The sequence below is a fragment of the Furipterus horrens genome, unplaced genomic scaffold (assembly GCF_987537825.1).
Source record: "Furipterus horrens unplaced genomic scaffold, mFurHor1.1.pri manual_scaffold_17, whole genome shotgun sequence".
Taxonomy (NCBI): domain Eukaryota; kingdom Metazoa; phylum Chordata; class Mammalia; order Chiroptera; family Furipteridae; genus Furipterus; species Furipterus horrens.
Window position 1 is genome coordinate 13,363,471 of NW_028327187.1, and position 19,686 is coordinate 13,383,156.

The 19,686-nt window shown below is 41.7% G+C and overlaps 1 protein-coding gene across 2 annotated transcripts in view; it reads left to right on the plus strand.

Annotated features, from left to right (window-relative positions):
- Nucleotides 1-19,686, plus strand: part of SLC16A2 (solute carrier family 16 member 2) — a 93,271-nt gene that overhangs the window by 69,055 nt on the left and 4,530 nt on the right. The window contains exons 2-5 of one of the 2 annotated variants that reach the window (XM_090264992.1): nucleotides 11,540-11,684; nucleotides 14,745-15,195; nucleotides 16,159-16,302; nucleotides 19,206-19,434. In XM_090264992.1, coding sequence (XP_090121118.1) covers nucleotides 11,540-11,684; nucleotides 14,745-15,195; nucleotides 16,159-16,302; nucleotides 19,206-19,434 — 969 coding nt within the window. The remainder of the gene's footprint in view (nucleotides 1-11,539; nucleotides 11,685-14,744; nucleotides 15,196-16,158; nucleotides 16,303-19,205; nucleotides 19,435-19,686) is intronic. The other variant, XM_090264991.1, reaches the window with a different exon arrangement.

Here is a 19,686-nt window from a genome sequence, read left to right on the forward strand (position 1 = left end):
AAGACTAAGGTGTTGTATTTCTCCCCTCTGGAGCTCCACAGCTGATGCCTAAAGTGTCTTTGCTTGCCTCCTCTTAAATGTGTTCTGCCAATGCTTTCAGTCATTTGCTGATTACCGAGCCAGATGTGCCAGCATACCACCAGCACATACTTGAGCTGCTTGCCACCAACCCCCACAGAGTACCCATGCCCCACCTAAGCCATTCTTACCATCCCCACTTATCCCAACTAGATTAAGTTTCTTTACCATGTTCAGAGGACCCTGAAGAGGAGTGGAGATGGAGCAGAAATAGGGGAATATTTCTGGCAACAGAGACTCCATTTCATAATGCTATTTTCTCCACTTAGCATTGGGTACATCAGCTGGATAGCTAAGCCTCAGAACATGAGCTCCTAATTATATTTGTTACTCCTTCATAGTACTGTGCACCTTACTAGGAAGAAGGGGCTCTTAAATACAGCCATCTTTGTCACCTCCCTTCACATCTCTCTCATCCGTTCCTTCCCTAGCTTTGCCTTTTCTTTGGCTTTGCTCCATCATTATGTCATTTGAGCTTCTGTTAGTTTCCCACAACAACAGGAATTTGTGAAAGCCTGTAATGTATTTGGAGAGTTTGGCTCTTGGAGTATCCTCTACCCCTCTCTGAACCCAGATGGAGAGCTCAGATAAGTTGCCTTTTGCCAGCCAAGGGTGAGGAATCTGGTCTCATGTTTGAGGTCTTTTCTATAAGTCTCCCTGTACTTCAAAGCCTATGAGCCTGAGTAAGGAGCCAGGGCACTAATTAGGCACGTGAGTGAAAATACTTCTGGCATAAGGAATATTGAAGGCCAACAGGCCTAGGATGGAGCGGGAAAGGTTAAGTTTCTGCTCTTGTACTTTCTAGGCCCAGCAGGAGCTCAACTGGCTGTGGGTGCCTAGAACAAGAAAGGAGGGGGTGCCTGTTGAATGCAGACATTGTGTTCACTTTAGGTACAGGCTTTTTTGGGATCAACTCTCCGGCAGTACTTAACTCACCTGAGGGTAGTGATTGAGGCTAAAGAGAACTCTGGGAGTCACTGGATGAAAGCTCTGGATGGTGGGTTTACACATAGTTAATCCTCACATTCTTAGGGCTTTGTTGGAGAGAAAGTTTATTAGTCAGAAATTAGGCATTTATTTAGTACTTAGTTGCAGCTGTGGGTTGAAATAGTTATCTCTGACTGATGGAAACTTGTAGGATGCCGCATCTGACTTTTCCAAGTTTGTTTAGAAAGGTGACCCTCTACATCTCCTGTTAACAATCTACTTTTCACCTTTCCAAACTCTCCCATGTCTCAGCTGCTTTATCCAAATCTTTTGTCTTCCTCATATGAGAGCAAGAGTAATATGAGGAACAACAAAAACTCCCTAACTTTGAGCCCAAGGACTGTCAAGAGTTCTAGAACTCCTTTACCAATGCCTTGGATTTTCCAAAGAAGAAAGAAAATTGAGTACAAGAAAGGTAAAGGGTAACCAATCAAAATGTTTGTAATTATCATTATTACAGGTATTGGGTCTCCTTTTTTAAATATAGACATCCCTTGATTACTTATCTTGTACTAAATTTCCTCTGATAATGTTTTCTGCTAACAATCCTTTACATACTTTCTCTTAAATCATGCTGTTCTTCAGTCACTAATCTAACTTTTAATTACCTTACTTTCCCTTAACATAGCAAATTTTTTTTCACTTGGAATGTTTGACTTGTCTCAAAATCTTTAAATAGAAAATTTTACTCTGGTCTTGAACTATGAAATTTTAAAATTTCATTGGCCTGTGTTTTAAAAATGTGTTTCTTATTTTACTGTAATATCCTTTAAGGCAAGGACTATATGTCATTTATTTATCACCCTCAATGCCTGTTGGATTTTCCTCTGCCAGAGAGCATGTTCAATAATTATTGAATACATGACTATCATATCTGAGTGGCTTCATTTAAAATATATATACCCTTAGCATTAAAAACTCTATTAAGGTACTTTTTCCTATTCCTCCCATGAAGTATGGTCAAAAAAAACCCTAAACATTGTATATGAAACAAATATAAAAGGCTGAAGGGTAGAGAGAAAAAGGCTGATGGTCTCAGGACCTCAGGACCCAAGGAACAACACAGCAGTGAATTACCTGAGTTTTCTTTTTGCCTCATGTATCTTAGACCTGGAGCTGAAGAAGCCACCAACCCAAAAATGCCAATAGGAACAGACAAAATAAGCCCCATTAAAAGCCTGATTTATCTAGCAAAAAAAAAAAAAAAGGTAAAAGGTAGGTTAGGAAGACAAAAAACATAGACAATAACTGCCCTACTCCAGCCAAATGCCATAGAAAAAATGTGTTTCATCTGACCTTTACTAGGAAGGGCCTAGTGGGGAACCTAGGCTTCTAAATTCACCCAGCTGTAACAAGGTCCCTCAACCTGCCCAGCCCCTCCCATGCTGAGATAGTGGCAGAGCAAACTGAGTAGGGAGCCAGGAATTTCATCCTACTCCTCCCCCACAGTCAGTGGAGACCATGCAGGGAGCCTGGACTTTCACCCTTTTCAGACTGTAACCACCAACTCTCCTCCCATTCCTGGAGAGGTGCCAAGGTGATGGCAGTAATGGCCAAGCAGGAAATTAGGGCTTTCACCATCTCTTGGTATAGTATCAGTTGAAGTACTGGAGGAAATAGTAGCAAGGGACCCCTACTTCTCCCAGCAAAGAATGTATCAGAGGAATCCCAGTGGAAACCTTGAACACCAAACCACTGCTCAGCAGCAAGAAAGCACCCATCCAGCCCAGGGTGTCAATGGAGGCTAAGCAGGGAACATGGATTCCACCCCCATTTCTTCCACTCCATCTAGCAATAATAAGGTGGGTGCCTTGTTGGCACAGTATCATAGAAGGCCTACTAAAATATAAGATTTAAATAAGATCCAGAGTCTCATAATATAATATCCAAAACGTCTAGTATACAATAGACAATCACTTGTCACATCAAAGACAAAAATCTCAACTTCAATGAGAAAAAAAATTAATTGACACCAACTCCAAAATGATACAGATGTTAGAATTATTTGGCAAGGATTTTAAAGCTGCCATCATAAAAAATGTTTCAATGAGCAATTATAATCATTTTTGAAACAGATGAAGAAATGCTAAGTCTCAGCAAATAAATGGAACATATAAAGAAAAAAGAAATTAAAATTTTAGAACTAAAAAATACAAGCACTGAAATAATTATAACAACAGCAACAACAAAACCCTTGATGAATAAGCTTCACAACAAAATGAAGAGGACAGAGGAAAGAATCAATGAACTTGAAGACAGAATAATAGAAATTATCTAATATAGACAACAACACAGAGGAAATGTGGGGCTGTAATAAAAGGTGTAACATTCCTGCCATTAGCGTTTTCCTGGATGGGGAGGAGAAACAAGGGACTGAAAAAGTGCTGAAAGAAATAACGGCTGAAAAATCCACAATTTTGGCAAAAGACAAACCTAAAATATCAAGAAGGCAAGTGAATGCCAAAGATGAACTCAAATAAATCTATGCCAAAACACATCATAGTCAAACTTCTAAAATCTAAATACTCATACATAACAATCTTGAAAACAGTGAGTAGGCGAGGGTCCAAGATGGCAGTGGAGCAGGTGGAAGTTAAACTCACCTCCTCCCAAGATCAAACCAGAATTACAACTAAATTATGGAACAATCAACTTGAATAACCAACTGAAGGCTAGCTGAACAGAAATCTTGTAATTAAGGCTTTATAGAAGAAGACACATTGAGACTGGCAAGAACAGCAGAGATGTGAAAAAGGGTGGGTCTCATGGAGTGGTTGAAAACTGAAAAGGCTATCTCAGCCGCAAAGGTCCTCCCTGAAGAGCATCCTCCTGGGTTTCACTGCACAGAGCACCAGGACTGGGAGGAGGAACTCTTATAAGAACAGGCTGTGAAACTCATCGGGGATTCTATCCACCAGGGAGAGACAGGAGTCTGCTAAAAATAGTGTGTGTGCCCTGGGCTGGTGTGGCTCAGTGGATTGAGTGCTGGCCTCTGAACCAGAAGGTGGGCAGTTTGATTCCTAGTCAGGGCACATGCCTGGGTTGCGGGCCAGGTCCCCAGTTGGGAGCGTGTGAGAGGCAACCATGTATCTCTCACACATTGATGTTCCTCTCCCTCTGTTTCTCCCTCCCTTTCACTCTATCTAAAAAAGTAAATAAATAAAATCTTACCAAAAAAACATGGGTGTGGTTGACCCTTAGGCTGGCAAACCAGCATGAAATATTAAAAGTAATCAAAGAAAGAAAAAAAACTAAAACCAAAATTACCCAACAAAGCTATCATTTAGAATTAAAGGAGAGATAAAGAGATTCCCAGACAAGAAAAAGCTGAAGGAGTTCATCACCACCAAACCAGCATTACAAGAAATATTAAAGGGACTTCTTTAAGAAGAAAAAATTAAAAGTATTAATAAGAAGATATTGCAAAGAAAAAATTCTCACTGACAAAAGCAAACATAATAAAATCAGCGGTTAACCAACACTAGAGCAAGTATAAAGGTTAAATGCAAAGGTAGAAAAATCATGTAAAATTACAACAGTAAATTAAGGGATACACACAAACACACACACAAAAGAAGTAAAAAATAATGATGAAACATAAATGTGGATGGAGTAAAAATAGCAGTGATTTTAAAATGCGTTCAAACTTAAGTGACCATCAACTTAAAATAAACTGCTATAAACATAGCTTGGTATATATGAAGCACATGGTAACCACAAACCAAAAATCAACAACAGCTATTCAAGAAATAAAGAGAAAGGAATCCAAACACAATACTATAGCATGTCATCAGCATATAAGAGAATAAGAAAAGAACAAAGAAGAATGACAAAAACAATCAGAAAACAATTAATAAAATGTCAATAACTATATACCTATCAATAATTACTTTAAATGTGAATAGGTTAAATTCTCTAACCAAAAGACAAATGGATAAAGATGTGGTACGTATACATAATGGAATATTACTCAGCCATAAAAAATGAAATCTTACCATTGTGATAACATGGATGGATGTAGAGGGTATTATGCTAATGAAATAAGTTGAAGAGAGAAAGATAAATACCATATGGTTTCTCTTATATGTGGAATTAAAAAACAAATAAACAAAGAAAGCAAACTCATAGATGGAGAGAACAAACTGATGGTTATCAGATGGGAAGGAGGTTGGGGGCTAGGTGAAAAAAGTGAAGGGATTAAGAAGTACAAATTGGTAGTTACACCCAAAGAAACCCAAAACACTAATTCAAAAGAACAGAAGCACTGTTCTTTCTATGTTCATTGCAGCATTATTTACAATTGCCAAGATATGGAAGCAGCTCAAGTGTCCATCAGTAGATGAGTGGATAAAACAACTATTGGATATTTACACAATGGAATACTACTCGGCTGTAAAAAAGAAGAAGAGAATTTGACCTCTTGCAATCACATGGGTGGGCCTGGAGAACATTATGCTAAGTGAAATAAGCCAGTCAGAGAAAGACAAATATCATATGATTTCATTAATATGTGGACTCTAATGAACAACCTGAACTAACTAACAAGCAAAATAGAGACAGACTCATTGATAGAGAGCAGATGACAGCTATGAGGAGGGCAGGAGGTTAGGATGTGGAGAGGCTGAGCAAAAAGAAAAAGGACTCATGGACATCAACAACAGTGTGGCGATTGCAGGGGGAGGTGGTATAAGGGGGTTAAAATGGTAATGGAAAAAATACAATAAAAGCTCCAATTAAAAGACAAGAAAACAAACCCAAATTGATAGTTACAAAATAGCCATGGGTTTGTAAAGTACAGCAGAGGAAATACAGTCGGTAATATTTTATAAGTGTTTTATTTTTAGAGAGAGGCGAAGGGAGGGAGAAGCAAGGGGAGAGAAACGCTCATGTGAGAGGGAAACATTGATCAGAGCCTCTCGTACACACCCCAGCCGGGGACTGCACTTACAACCCAGGCATGTGCCCTGACTGGGAATTGAACAGGTGACCTTTCACTTTGTGGGAGGAGGTGCAGCCAACTGAGGCACACTAGTCAGTCAGTAATATATCTTAATAAATAAATATGGTGTCAGGTGGGTGCAAGACTTATTGGAGGGGATCACTTTGTAAGTTATACAAATGTCTAAGCACTATGCTGTACACTTGAAACTAATAGAATATTAAATGTCAACTCTACTTGAAAATATTTTACCAATTTAGAAGACAGAGATTGGCAGAGTAGATAGAAAATTTTAAAAGAAATGCTCACTTCAAGTATGTATCTCCAGGGAATTATTCTGAGTAAAAAAGCCAATTTGAAAAGGTCATATACTATATGAGTCCACTTATATAACTTTTTTGAGATAATATAGAGATGTCAAACACACTTGTGGTTGCCAAAGTTAGGGATGGTAGAGGAGTAGATTGGATGTGACCATGAAGGAGTAGTACAAAGTAGATTTTTGTGGTGATAGAATAGTTTTGTATCTTGATTGTGGTGGTGGTTACATGAATCAACACATGATGAAATGATATAGAACTTAATACATATATTGTACCAATGTCAATTTCAAGGTTTTGCTATTGTCGCATAATTACATAAGACGTAACCATTGGGGGAAACTGGGTGATGGGTTCATAGGACCTCTCTGGATTTTCTTGACTATTTCCTGTGAATCTATAATTATTTCAAATTTTAAAAGGTAAAAACCAAATAGATTATTTAAAAAAAATCTATATTATGAAACAATGCTAATATACTTAATGGTGAGAAACACGCAGCTCTCTCACTGAGATCAGGTATATACAAGCATGTCCCCTCTCACCACTCCTTTCCATCATCATAATGGACGTTCTAGCTAATACAAGAAAAGGAGATAACAGGTGTACACGTTGGGAAGGAAAAACTAAAACTGCCTTTGTTTGTAGATGACACAATCATCTATGTAGAAAATCTGAAAGTATCCTGGAAAAACAAACAATCGCTTTCCTATATACCACCATAAGCAAGTGGAATTTGAAATTAAAAACAAATACCATTTACACTAGCATACCCCAAAATGAAATAGTTAGGTATAAATCTAACAATATGTATAAAATCTATATGAGTAAAACTATAAAATTCTGATGAACAATATCAAAAACTAAATAAATAGAGAGATATTAGATTTTTATGCATAGGGAGACTCAGTATTGTCAGGATATTAGTTCTTCTAAACTTGATCTATAGATTCAATGCAATCTCAATAAAAATGCCAGCAAGTTGTTTTGTGAATATCAACAAACTGATTTTAAAGTTTACATGGAGAGGCAAAAGACCCCAAATAGGAGGAGATGAACAAAACTGAAGGACTGTCACTACACAACTTCATGACTTACTATAAAGCTACAATATTCAAGACAGTGTGGTATTGGTTTAAAAACTGATAAATAGCTCAATGAAACAGATTAGAGAACCCAGAGACAGACAAAGAAGCAAAAGCAATAGAGTGGAGCAAAGATGGTTTTTTCAACAAATGGTGCTAGAACAACTGGGCATCTACATATAGCAAAAAAAGAAAATCTAGACACAGACTTTACACCCTCCTCAACTGGGGACCTGACCTGCAACCCAGCATGTGCCCTGATTCGGAATCAAACTGGCAACCCTTCAAGCCACACCAGCCAGGCTATATGTTTAGTTTTATAAGAAGCTGCCAAACTGTTATCCAAAGTAGCTATACTCTCTTGCATTTTCATCAGTAGTGTTTGAGATTACCAGTTCCTATACATCCTCATTAGTACTAGGTCTTGTGATTTTCTAAAATATTTTATTTATTTATTTATTTTTAGAGAGAGGGGAAGGGAGGGAGGGAGGAAGAGAGGGAGAGAACCATCAATGTGTCATTGCCTCTCATGCACCCCCAACTGGGGACCTGGCCCGCAACCCAGGCATGTGCCCTGACTGGGAATTGAACAGGCGAGCCTTTGGTTCGCAGGCTGGTGCCCAATCCACTGAGCAACACCAGCCAGGGCTTTAAAAAGCTTTTTTAGTGGGGTTGTAGAGGGTACATATCCCATTGTGATTTGAATATACATTTCTTGAATTATTTATGATATTGAGCGCCTTTCCATATGCTTAATTGCCATTCATATTGTGTGTTTGTGTATGTAAATGTCTGTTCAAATCTGCCCATGTTTTAAATTGGATTGTTTTCTTATTGATTTGTGCGAGTCAACTCACACTTGGATTCTGAATACCAGTCTTTTATCAGATGTGTGTGTTGTAGATATTTTCCCCAGTCTATGGCTTGCCTTTTCATTTTCATAACAGTATTTTTGAAAGAGCAGAAGTTTCAAATTTTGAAGTCTAATGTATCAATTTTTTTCTTTTATGAATCTCACTTTTGTAAATATATGAAATTTTCAACTAACTAAAGGTTAGATTTTTCTCATACACTTTCTTCTAGAAGTTTTTAGTTTTAAGTTTTACATTTAAGTCTGTGATCCATTTGCATTAATTTTTATATATGATGTGACTATTAGTATTTACAAAGCTCTCTGATACATAGTACTACACCTAATCTCATTAACAAAATCTTTGAGGAAGGCACATCAGGAATTTTAATTCCCCTTTTACAGATGATAAGACTGAGAATTAGGGAAGGGCTGTGTGACTTGCTCAAGGTCCCACCAATGATAAGAAGTGAAATTGCAAGGTAAGAGGTAAAATTGTGATGAGATTTCGGGTCTCCTTGCTATCCCAGGCCAGTACTTTAAGAGCCAGGCAGGTAGGGCTCAAGATGGCACCACAGCAAAGAAAATTTTCCCAGTGGGGATCTGAAAAACCTATTAGGCACTGAAGTAAGAGACAAAGGCAGGGGGCTAGCCTGGATCTCACTCAGACTGCCCTTCTCTGGCCCACTTGGGCCTCCACAGTTGAAGAGAGCCAGAAGCTGGCCTGGTGCTCTGCTCAGATGATACTCAATGTTTTCTGATTATGATGATGAAGACTTGTAATGTGTTCAGAGGAGAGCTGTGAAAGTAATAACAGAGTTAGAAATTAAGGCTAAGAAGAACAGTTAAAAGAACTGAGATTATTTAACCTAGAAAAGAGAGGCCCAAGATGAAATTTGATAACAGCCTTCAAACAAACAGACAAAAAACCCTTGAGCTTTCTTTCTGAGGTCTGAGCAAGGAGAGATGGGCTGGAAGAACATAACTAAAAGGACAAATTTCTTCCTCCCTGGTGAGCATTGTTATAGACACTTAAGAGCTTTTTAAACAGAATAAACTCTTCTTATTTAAGTTTGGAGCTAGGGATTTGCCCAGCATGGGCTTGGATGAAAAATGTCGGTATGATGGTTACATGACCTTCTTGCACAGTGTCCTTAGAAATCTTTGGGTGGTATCTGTTAGGGATAAAGAAGCAAGCCAGTGACTCTCAAACCAGTAGGAGTTAATTAACAGATGAATCATGGAAAAGGGGCAAGGAAATGACATTCCGCAGCTCCTCACACATATCTCTGGGATCAAAAGGAGGAAGATTGTTGTCACCAAACACAGAGAAATGGGAAGATGTAGCTAGATAACTTTGCAAATAAGCTGGAGGTAGACCTATAACTAGATTACCTTTACTTAATCACACCCTGAGTTAAGTAGTTAATTGTGTTAGATTGTGAACCCGGATTAACCAGTAATGGAGAAATGGGGGAGAAGGGAAGGGGTAGGGGGAGCTAATCACATTAGTATAAAACCAGTTTTCTTTGTCTACTTTGTGCGCACATTCTCCTGGCTGGTGGTGTGTCCAGCTCTGCAGACTCGTGAATAAATGCCTCGCTTTGCTGCTCAGGACCTGTGTCCCAGTTTTTACTGTGAGCATTTCTCACGTACCTGAACCTGTACTATATTTGTGACCTTCCCTGCTCCTTAGTCTTAGTATCTTCAAGATGAGCCTTACCTTAGCTTGTGAAAGGCTTAATGCCCATGCTTCTTAGCCCCAAAGCCAAGTAGCTGAGTGCCTAAGGCTATAGATCTGGTTTAGCATCCCTGGAAGGGCCTAAAATGTAGACTACTCCCAATATGACCCCAATGCTTGAATACTGTAACTTGTTTTATATCTAGCCTCTGCTTGCACACCTCCAATGATGCGAAGTTTCATTCATCCCAATGGAAGATATAAAATAATATGATTAATTTGGACTAGGAATAAAGACAGTTGGGTTTGAGTTCCAGCTCTGCCATTAACTTGCTGTGTGACCTTTGATAAGTTCCTTTACATTTCTGGACCTGTTTCTTTATCAGTAAAATGGTAGTGGAGGGAAATATTTGTTTTAGTTTCTGTTTGTTTAACTGCTGTAAGAAATGGCCCTCAAAAATTGAATGGCTAAAAAAGCTGTGGTACATTTACACAATGGAATACTATTCAGCTAGAAAAGAGAAGGAAATCTTACCTTGTGTCACAGCATGGATGGGCCTGGAGATTATTATGCTAAATGAAATAAACCAGTCAGAGAAAGATAAATACCATGTGATCTCACTTATACGTGGATCTAATGAACAAAATAAACGAGCAAACAAAATAGAAACTGACTTATAAATACAGAGAACAGACTGACAGCTGTGAGAGGGATGCAGAGTTGTGGGGCTGGGTAAAAAGGTGAAGGGATTAAGCAAGGAAACAAACTCATAGACACAGACAACAGTATGGTGATTATCAAAGGGAATGGGAGTTAGGGGAGATTGAAGACAGTAAAGGGGATATAAATGGCGATGGAAGGAAACTTGACTTGGGGTGGTGAACACCCAATACAATATACAGATGATGGATTGTACACCTGAAACTCATAATTCCATTAACCAATGTCACCCCAATAAATTTAACAAAAATTTTTAAAAAACTGGATGTAACAATAAATAAATTTGGTGGCTTAAAGGACAAAAAATTTCTCTACCTTTTATGCATCATTCAGGACAGAGATTCCATATTGGAGAGGGAAGGGGAACTTTGCTCAATGTAGTTATTCAGGGACCCAGATAGACTGATTGCAGTTCTGCCAGTCTTAATACATGGCTTCCAACGTCACTCTGCATTTATAACCCACCAGAAAGCAGAAACCCGATGGGACATTTTTATGGTCCAGGCCTGAAAGTAATGTTTAACCACATTCTATTGGTTAGAATTTAGTCAAGTAGTGTTACTAAACAGCCAAAGAGGCTGAGAAATGTACAGCTGTGTGGTGGCTAGTTAGGCTTCATTACTGGCTTGATCTTTAGAGACCGCCTGCCTTAGCTCCAAAGTTCTGGATGTGTTTATAAACTAGACTCTTGGTTCTCACATTGCCCTGCTACAAGTACTTTGAAAATCGCCCAAGCTCTCTGGCCACTAGGGAGTAACTGGCTGGCAGTGCAGACTGATGCAATGCTCCTGCGAAAGGCCAGAGAAGAATTCAGATACCAGTCATACCACCAGATACCACATTAAGCTAAGGTATCTTTGTGCTTGTTTTCTCTGCAGCATGGGTAGGAGCTCTCTCGATGGGCATGATCTTCTTCTGTTCTCCCATTGTGAGTATATTTACTGATCGTTTGGGCTGCCGAATCACAGCAACTACGGGTGCTGCTATCGCTTTCATTGGCCTCCATACCAGCTCCTTCACCAGGTAAGGCTAGGAGTTGCTGGACATTTGCCTAAGCCTGAGGGTTGGCTTCTTTCTGGACTTCAACTAGGGACACTCTTCTCTTTGTAGAATCCTCTGTGGCCCTTTCCATGATGAATCCTCGTTATCCGATTGGATTCATCTAGGTAGGGTTCCTAGTGCCCACTGTTAGGGAATATCCCCAAAGAGGACCCAAGAGTTTCAAAGTGGTAGGAGGAGTCTAAGTTTGGGAGTTCATACAGTTGGGCCCATGTCCAGTTTGGGCACTGAATGGCTATGGAACAATTGATGAGTACCATTTGCCTCTCTGGGCCTCAATATCTGTATCTGTAATATGAGAGGGATTAGACCAGATGGTCTTTCTGGTCTCTTCCAGCTCTGCCATTTTATTCCCCATCAATGTACCACACATCTCATGACCTCATCTGCCTTCTCAGAAATGAGCTTTTAGAGTAAACTCATGTGGACACCTACCATTACAGTATTCCAGAGGGAATCTTATGCTAAAAAGAGGTCAGCTAAGCCTCAGGCTGTTTAGCATTTCTGGCCCCTTTCAAGATGTTCCTGGCTGCCAATGCATGGGCAGTTTGGGATAGATAAAGATTCATGTCTTGGGCATGAAAACGGATGTTTAGCAGCACCCCCTACTGAAGTACAAACCCAGCACTGAGCTACCCAGCCAGGCCTAAGCTAGAGTCAAACTCTGGTCCTGTTGGTTCCAGTGGCAGAACTTAGTAGTGTCAGGCAAGGAGCAAGCTACAGGTTCATTTTCTGTTTTCTTTCTGCCAACCCTGCAGAAGCACGTCTGTAGTTGAGGGCAGAGGTAAAAACCTTCCACCACAAACTGAGAAATATGGGATTCCATCAACTTTCTGCCAAAGACACTTTGAAAGTTATGGTACCTCCTACTTCTAATCTGCCTGGGCTGGTATAGGAAAATACTGGCCTGGAGATACAGTTAATTTGTCAGAGAGTTGCATTCTGAGCTTTGCTCTCCAGAGTAGGACCATGGTTATGTTCTCTAGGCCTAAGATTCCACTCACATCAGAGAATGATAATAGTGTTCTGCCACAACTGGGCCCTTGGTGGATGAGCCAGATTTCTTTATGACTTGAGCATTTCTGGCTGCCCAGCCTACCCTCCAGCAGAGCTTGGATCTGTCCTGCTATGTTTTCTTGACTCAGTCTCACCTAATTCAGACAGAAGAGGGGAAAACCATGTCCTACCTGGAACCTGCTCAGTCCTCCCTGGGAAGCGGCTCCAAACCCTTTCAGAACCTCTTTAGTGGTTGGCCTCATTTGCCCTCAGCAAACTGGTGTCTGGCTTCTTGTGGGAAGGAGCTAGGCCTCAGAAGCAGCTCCAGTCTCGGCACTACACAGCAGAGGCCTGTTTTGTAAGGACGAGAATAGCAAAGTGTAAACAAATGAGCAACATACGGATCCCATTTCCCTTCCAATTCACATGAGCTGTTACAGAAGGGGAAGGAGCTCAGGCGTGTTTTCTTCTGGCACTGTTCTTTAGGCACATTGGAGTAGGCATCCTGTTCATTGGGCCCCTAAGCCCTTCCCCCAACCCCTTTGCCTTTTCTGGAAGAATACCTTCAAAGCCAAGAAATTTTCTTGGTGGCTTCATATCCAGTGGAAAAATTGTTCTGCTTGTGGCTAGGGCTCCAAGTCATCCTTCCTTCCTGTTGTTTGAATCAGGGCTCTGAATTCTTTGGGTGGTATGAGATGGAGCAGAATGCAGAAAGGGCTGGGGAGGACTTGGCAAGCCTGTTTAGGGGCCTTTTGTTTTGGGGGTGCGGGTAGAAATAGAGCTACCACGTAGCATCTTGGACAGAACCCCATGCCCTCACTGGCCCTCACTTTCCAGGTCTAACTCCTGTCCCTTAAACAAGATCCTTGGCCCATGCCATCCCAATGAGTCCCTAAAATCTCTTGGGAGCAGTCCCCAAAGAATCTGACATAAGAGGAGCAGTTGGCTTAGCTATATGTTCCAAGTGGAGGCACCCCGAAGCCTTTGCTCATACCCAGTGAGTACAAGCAGATGGAAAGCAATGGTATTGATTGCTGTTGTTGGAATCATGGGTGCAATCACCATATCATCTCTGCAGCATAAGCCCAGTTTTTAGTATAAGGATTGGCTCTATCTATGGGGAGGAACTGCCTGATCATGGAGGTTATTAGATAATTAAATGGTCAGATAAAAACTATTGCAAAATATGTGGAGGCTTCAAAAAGAAAAAAAATTCCTCACTAGGTTGTGCCAATATTTTGGGGGGTGCAGGTGGCTGGCCAAGCTAACCTTCACATGGCCTTTTTTCCCTGCTGACTACTTTGCCTTCTGTTACAGAGGCTTATGGCCACTGCAGGCCTAAGATTTTTAATCCAGAATCTGTGTTACTTTGTGAGAGCCATAACTTTTTTGAGGCTCCATTTACCATCAAGCAGCTAGGCTATGCTGAGATATTCAGAATTTGGGTAAGTTGAGGATGGGCTATCTCTCAGGAGCCCACCAGACCTTCTCTGAAATATTAAGAGCTCTGACCATGGAGAAAGACACTGAAGAGTCCTATTGAGGGTCTCAACCTTCCAGAATCTTGGCTCTTTGCAGGCCTTTGTTGTTACTTGGGATAAAGTTTTGGCTACCAGCTGACCTATGCTGTCTAGGTGAGCAGTAGGTGAAACTGTTCTCTCTAAAGCACTGACTTACTCCTTGTAGCCCCTCATCCAGCCTTTGTATAAGTTGGCTCTGACTTTGTTTTGAACAATCCTCTTTGATTGGGTGCTATGACTCAAAATAGAATCATACAGACCTGGAGTCAAATCTAAGCTTTGCTGATCCCCCAGTTACGCTACCTTGGGTAAATTATTACTTCTCTGAGCCTGTCTCCCCATCAGCAAAATGGGGATCAGAAGGTCCTTCTCCTTGTCTGAGGGTCAGTGGTAAGTGGGGTTGTGGGATAATGGTGGGAGGATACAGGTTTCAGGAGGGGGAAGGGAAAAGGGCAGGTGAATTTTCTGGTCAGGCTGCTGAGGATAGCTCTTGGTGTCTCTCCTACAGCTCATTAAGCCTGCGTTACTTCACCTATGGGATTCTCTTTGGTTGTGGCTGTTCCTTCGCCTTTCAGCCATCTCTCGTCATCCTGGGCCACTACTTCCAACGCCGCCTGGGTCTGGCCAATGGTGTAGTGTCTGCTGGGAGTAGCATCTTCTCCATATCTTTCCCCCTTCTCATCAAAACGCTGGGGGCTAAGATAAAGCTCGCCCAAACATTCCAGGTGCTGAGTACCTTCATGTTTATTCTTACGCTGCTTTCACTCACCTACCGGCCCCTCCTGCCCAGTTCCCAAGACACCCCAAGCAAGAGAGGTGTCCATACCGTGTGCCAGCGCTTTCTGGCTCAACTCAGGAAGTACTTCAACATGCGAGTGTTTCGCCAACGTACCTACCGCATCTGGGCCTTCGGGATTGCTGCTGCTGCCCTTGGCTACTTCGTTCCCTATGTACACCTGGTGAGGAATATCAGGGTGGGCCCACCAAGCTTGGCCCCAAGAACCTGCCCTTAATGTGCCTAAAGTCCCAGAGGGTAAGGGTGAAGGACTGATAGTGCAAAACGGAGACCTTTGGCAAAACAAACAGTAGCTGGAGAGACTCAGAGTGGGAAAGAGCACAGGTTGAGGGAAGAGCTCAGTGGGAAATAAGGGGAGTTCTTTAGGGGAAAGCCCATGCCTGTGGTTTCTCCCACTGATAAGTCTAGATAGATAGATTTTCAGAAGACAAGCACCACTGGGGTGCAGGAGACTGGCCCAGATGACCCAAGGATAGAGTTTTCTAAAAGTGTGTTCAATGGAATGCTGGTCTTTGTGGTCAAAGGATTTTGTTTAGACAATAACATATATTTGACCTCTTTAGCTTCATGTTGTGTAGCAATCTTCTAAAGGTACCAAAAAATCCTGCAGTAAACAAATTCTTCAGTTTTGTTTAACCAGAATCCACCCAACTTATATGGCCAAAGAACTGCCAGTTGTAGTTCTGTTATCTTCCATAGACCTCATGTTTCTTGAAACACACTTTTAAAAGTGTCCCTGAAAGTTGGTGGATCCTTCTTCCCTGGTGACATGCTGTTTCCCCAGTCTGTCAGTTTTGGGTCAGGTAATGGGGAGGTTGTAGGAGAACCATTGGATTTTCTCAGTTGTTAAGGCTGTATTCTCTCCTTCCAGGACTTAGAAGGGGCTTGGAGACACCCACTCCACTCAGCTGTGTGCAAAAGCCCAGAATGTAGAACCAGGGAATATGCAGCTTTTAAGTTCTTAGTAACAGCCAGGGAGTTTGTCCCAGAGCTAGGGCTACAAGGAAAGAAGTTCTCATTGTGGTCCAGAGAAGTAAGCAGTAGAGGGTTCCGGATATGCCAACAGCTAACCAGTCAGCTCCTCTTCTTTCTCCTGTCCTTGGGGGTCTGATGCGATGCTTTTCAGATGAAGTATGTGGAAGAGGAGTTCTCGGAAATCAAGCAGACCTGGGTGCTCTTGGTGTGTATTGGGGCTACCTCAGGCGTCGGGCGCCTTGTGTCAGGCCGTGTCAGTGACTCCATTCCTGGACTTAAGAAGATCTACTTGCAGGTGAGTGTGGCCACCCTGTCCACTATTGGGAGGAATACTGCCACAGATTCTAGTTTATCCCAACTTTTTAGGATAGAATGGTAGGTCATGTCATTGCTGTGCCCTTGGCCTCAGCTCTGACGCCAGCTTGTGCAACATGGGAAAGTCAATAAGTTCTGTGAGCATCAGTCTGCCTTGCTTTCAAATGAATACAGTCATTCTTGTTCTGCCTTTTTCATCAGGATGGAGTGAGGATCCAATGAAAGCAGTATAAATGGAACCTCTAAGAACATTTTCAAAGAAAGATTTTATTAATAATGGCTCTCCCATCTGAAACAGGGAAAGTGAGGCCAGGAGTTAGATGCTGCCACCAGTGAGGAGTGATCTCATGGCTACCCTACACAATTTTGGAGGATCTTGGGCATGTGTAATACCCTGTGGCCCAGTGTCTCTCTCCTGTAGGCCCAGATCCAGGCCCAGGCCCAGGCCCATCATCTCTTATACTTCTAGAGATACTTGGCACCAAACACTGGCTGTTAAATTCCATCCTCTTGGTTGACAAACAAAAAAGTACTAGAGAATACCAGACTACTCCTCTTATCTAGGCCTCACTTTAGTCATTTGTGCAATGAGAACAATTCTTACTTTTCCTTCCTCACCTCACAAGTGAGGATTAAAACAATTATAGGCATGACCAGGCTTTGGGAAGTCAAAAAATGCTATAGCCATGCAAGGTTTTAATCCTTCTGATAGTGACATAAATAACCTCATATTGGGGGCAGTAGACACAAGAGGCCACTTTCTGTGTGAATTTACCTCTGGTCTGGCTTGAATACAGATTACTGCTTAAGCTGTCTATTTTTGCCTACCTCATAGCAATATTGCCTTTCAGACCCAGCTCATGGTTTTTGCTCCTGCAGTTGGGTTTACTAGAAGATGCCTAAGTGTGAAACCTTGTGGAGAGGTAATATCAGTCCCAGAAAACATGTGATCACAAATAATCCATCAGAAAGTGCTTGAGTTCTGACTCCCCTAAGAAAGCCCTAAAATCATTTCCAAGGAGGCCTAACTACACTCACATCAGGAATTTCTCTGCCTTCTAACAACCCCAAGCATTTTCCTAAACACCCTTAGATGTCTTGGACAAAGTTTTCTGTTATAATGAACTCTGTGTTAGGTTTGCAAGAACTGATGAATCTGCTTTGTCAGAGATAGGAATGCCCTTATGATTCATCCAGTCTAATCTCTCATTATACTGATGGAGAAACTGAGGGGAAGACATACAGGCAGTAGTGGCAGAGCTGAACTCCTATTTAATGCCTTTCTCATATTCCACTTTACCCTAAGTGATGGAAGGCAGAGCCAAGTCCCAGAGATAATAAGAGACTTGACCAAGGTCAAACCAAAAGCCTATAATTGAGCTAAACCAATTATGAAATTTTGAATTTTTGTGCAAATATCAGCAAGTGCCTTATCTGGGTGGGTTTTTACATTGGATTATGTGTGGCTTTCCCAGCCTCTTCCACATGCCACCCCTGTGTATTTTTCCTGTCAGTATCAGCAGCTCCAAGATGCCAAAGGGTACTGAAAATATGGGTAAGCTAGCACTGGGCCAGGGCTTTATCTCAAGAAGAGGCAGTAGCTCTTGCCTAGCCATATAGCTCATTTCTCACCACAGTCCCTAGGAGAGAGGTAGGGCCTGATCAGCTTTTGGTTTCTATTGAGCAGAGGGAGTTCTAATGGCAGCAGAGGCATTAGCTAGTCAGAAGCAGAACTAAGCTTAGGGCCCAGTGCTTCCGCTGACCACTTACCCTACCCACCCACCACTCTCTCCCCTTTTCCATTCTTATTTAACCCCATTTTACCACTTAGAATAATATAAAACAATCTTAGAATGTTGTAGCTGAAGCAATCAGCTTGGAGTCGTACTCCTTCATTTCACAAATGAAGAACTGAGGCCCAGAGAGGGAAAGTGACTTGTCTGAATTCATCTTGCTGGTGTCTCAGGCTGAAAGCACAAGACAATGGATGAACTTCTTTCTCATGAGCTACTCAAAATACTCCATCATAGGAATTTGCCCCGCTTTCTCCCTGGGTACAGGACTGGGAGAGGAAAGTAGTGTATACATAGCTTCATGTATTCTGAAGAGCCATCCACTAGATCCTGTAGTTTCTACTATTGGAGAAGACAGGTACATGTGTCTGGTGTAAAGCCCCTGGACAGTCTGTTGGAAAGGAAATGGTGACAATCTGCAGGACAGCCTCACTTTGGGCCAATTCTTCAGACTTGATTCTCAGTTCCAAGAGGGATTTTAAAAATTTCCAAACTTTGGCAGGGCCTCATAGAGGATGTTAAGAGGCAGCTAGATACAAAAGGTAGTAAATAAAGTTGATTGAAATCAGTTAATGGGGTCTTTTGTGTTATATAATGGTATTCTCTTAATTGCCATACCATTATGGGTTGGTTGTTGATAGGTAGGTCTGGTTTTATCTTACAGGCATGCATAAATCTCCTAGAGAAGAAGCTGAGGTATCTGGGTTCTTATTCCTAAATTCTGCCTAAATATCCCAAAACAGCCTGGGCAAAGTTCAGAAGTCTCCCCAGCAAAGAGATTTCCTCACATGGCATGGCCAAGACACTTCTTATCCTCTCTAGAAACCAGTTGATGAACTTAACAAACCCACTGACAGGAACAATATAGACTAACGGTTAAATAGGAGATCTTTTAAAATTTTTGAATCCTTTAATGTAGGACTTGGAAGGGGCCTAAGTAACTATCTGGTCCACCTACTCTCTCTGTTGGCACCCTGCTGCCTCATTTTATAAATGGTAGGAATGAGACCCTGAGAAAAGAAGTATGATTTTCTATGTGGTCTTGACTGGCAAGCATAACATGACCAACCTCAGGCCCTTGCTCCTCTAGGTCATCTCCTTCCTGCTCTTGGGCCTGATGTCCATGATGATTCCCCTGTGCCGGGGCTTCGGGGGCCTCATCGTTGTCTGCCTCTTCCTGGGCCTGTGTGATGGCTTCTTCATCACCATCATGGCCCCCATCGCATTTGAGCTGGTGGGCCCAATGCAGGCCTCACAGGCCATTGGCTACCTCCTGGGCATGATGGCCCTGCCGATGATTGCTGGGCCCCCCATTGCAGGTGAGGCTGATATTACAGGGAGGGTATGAGTGTGGGAGTCCTGTCTTTCCTGGGCCGTAGCTTTCTTAAGTACGTCTGCTTAAAGCTCCCTTTCCTCTTATTCTCTGTTTAAGCAGCCCTGTCAGAGTACATGAAACACCACTATTGGTGAAAGAGAATAAACACCGTATATATGCATGGATTCATTTTGGGGAATAGGCTTTTCATGGCTGCATATCTCTTTCAATGGAGTTATATTGTAGACAGCATGGC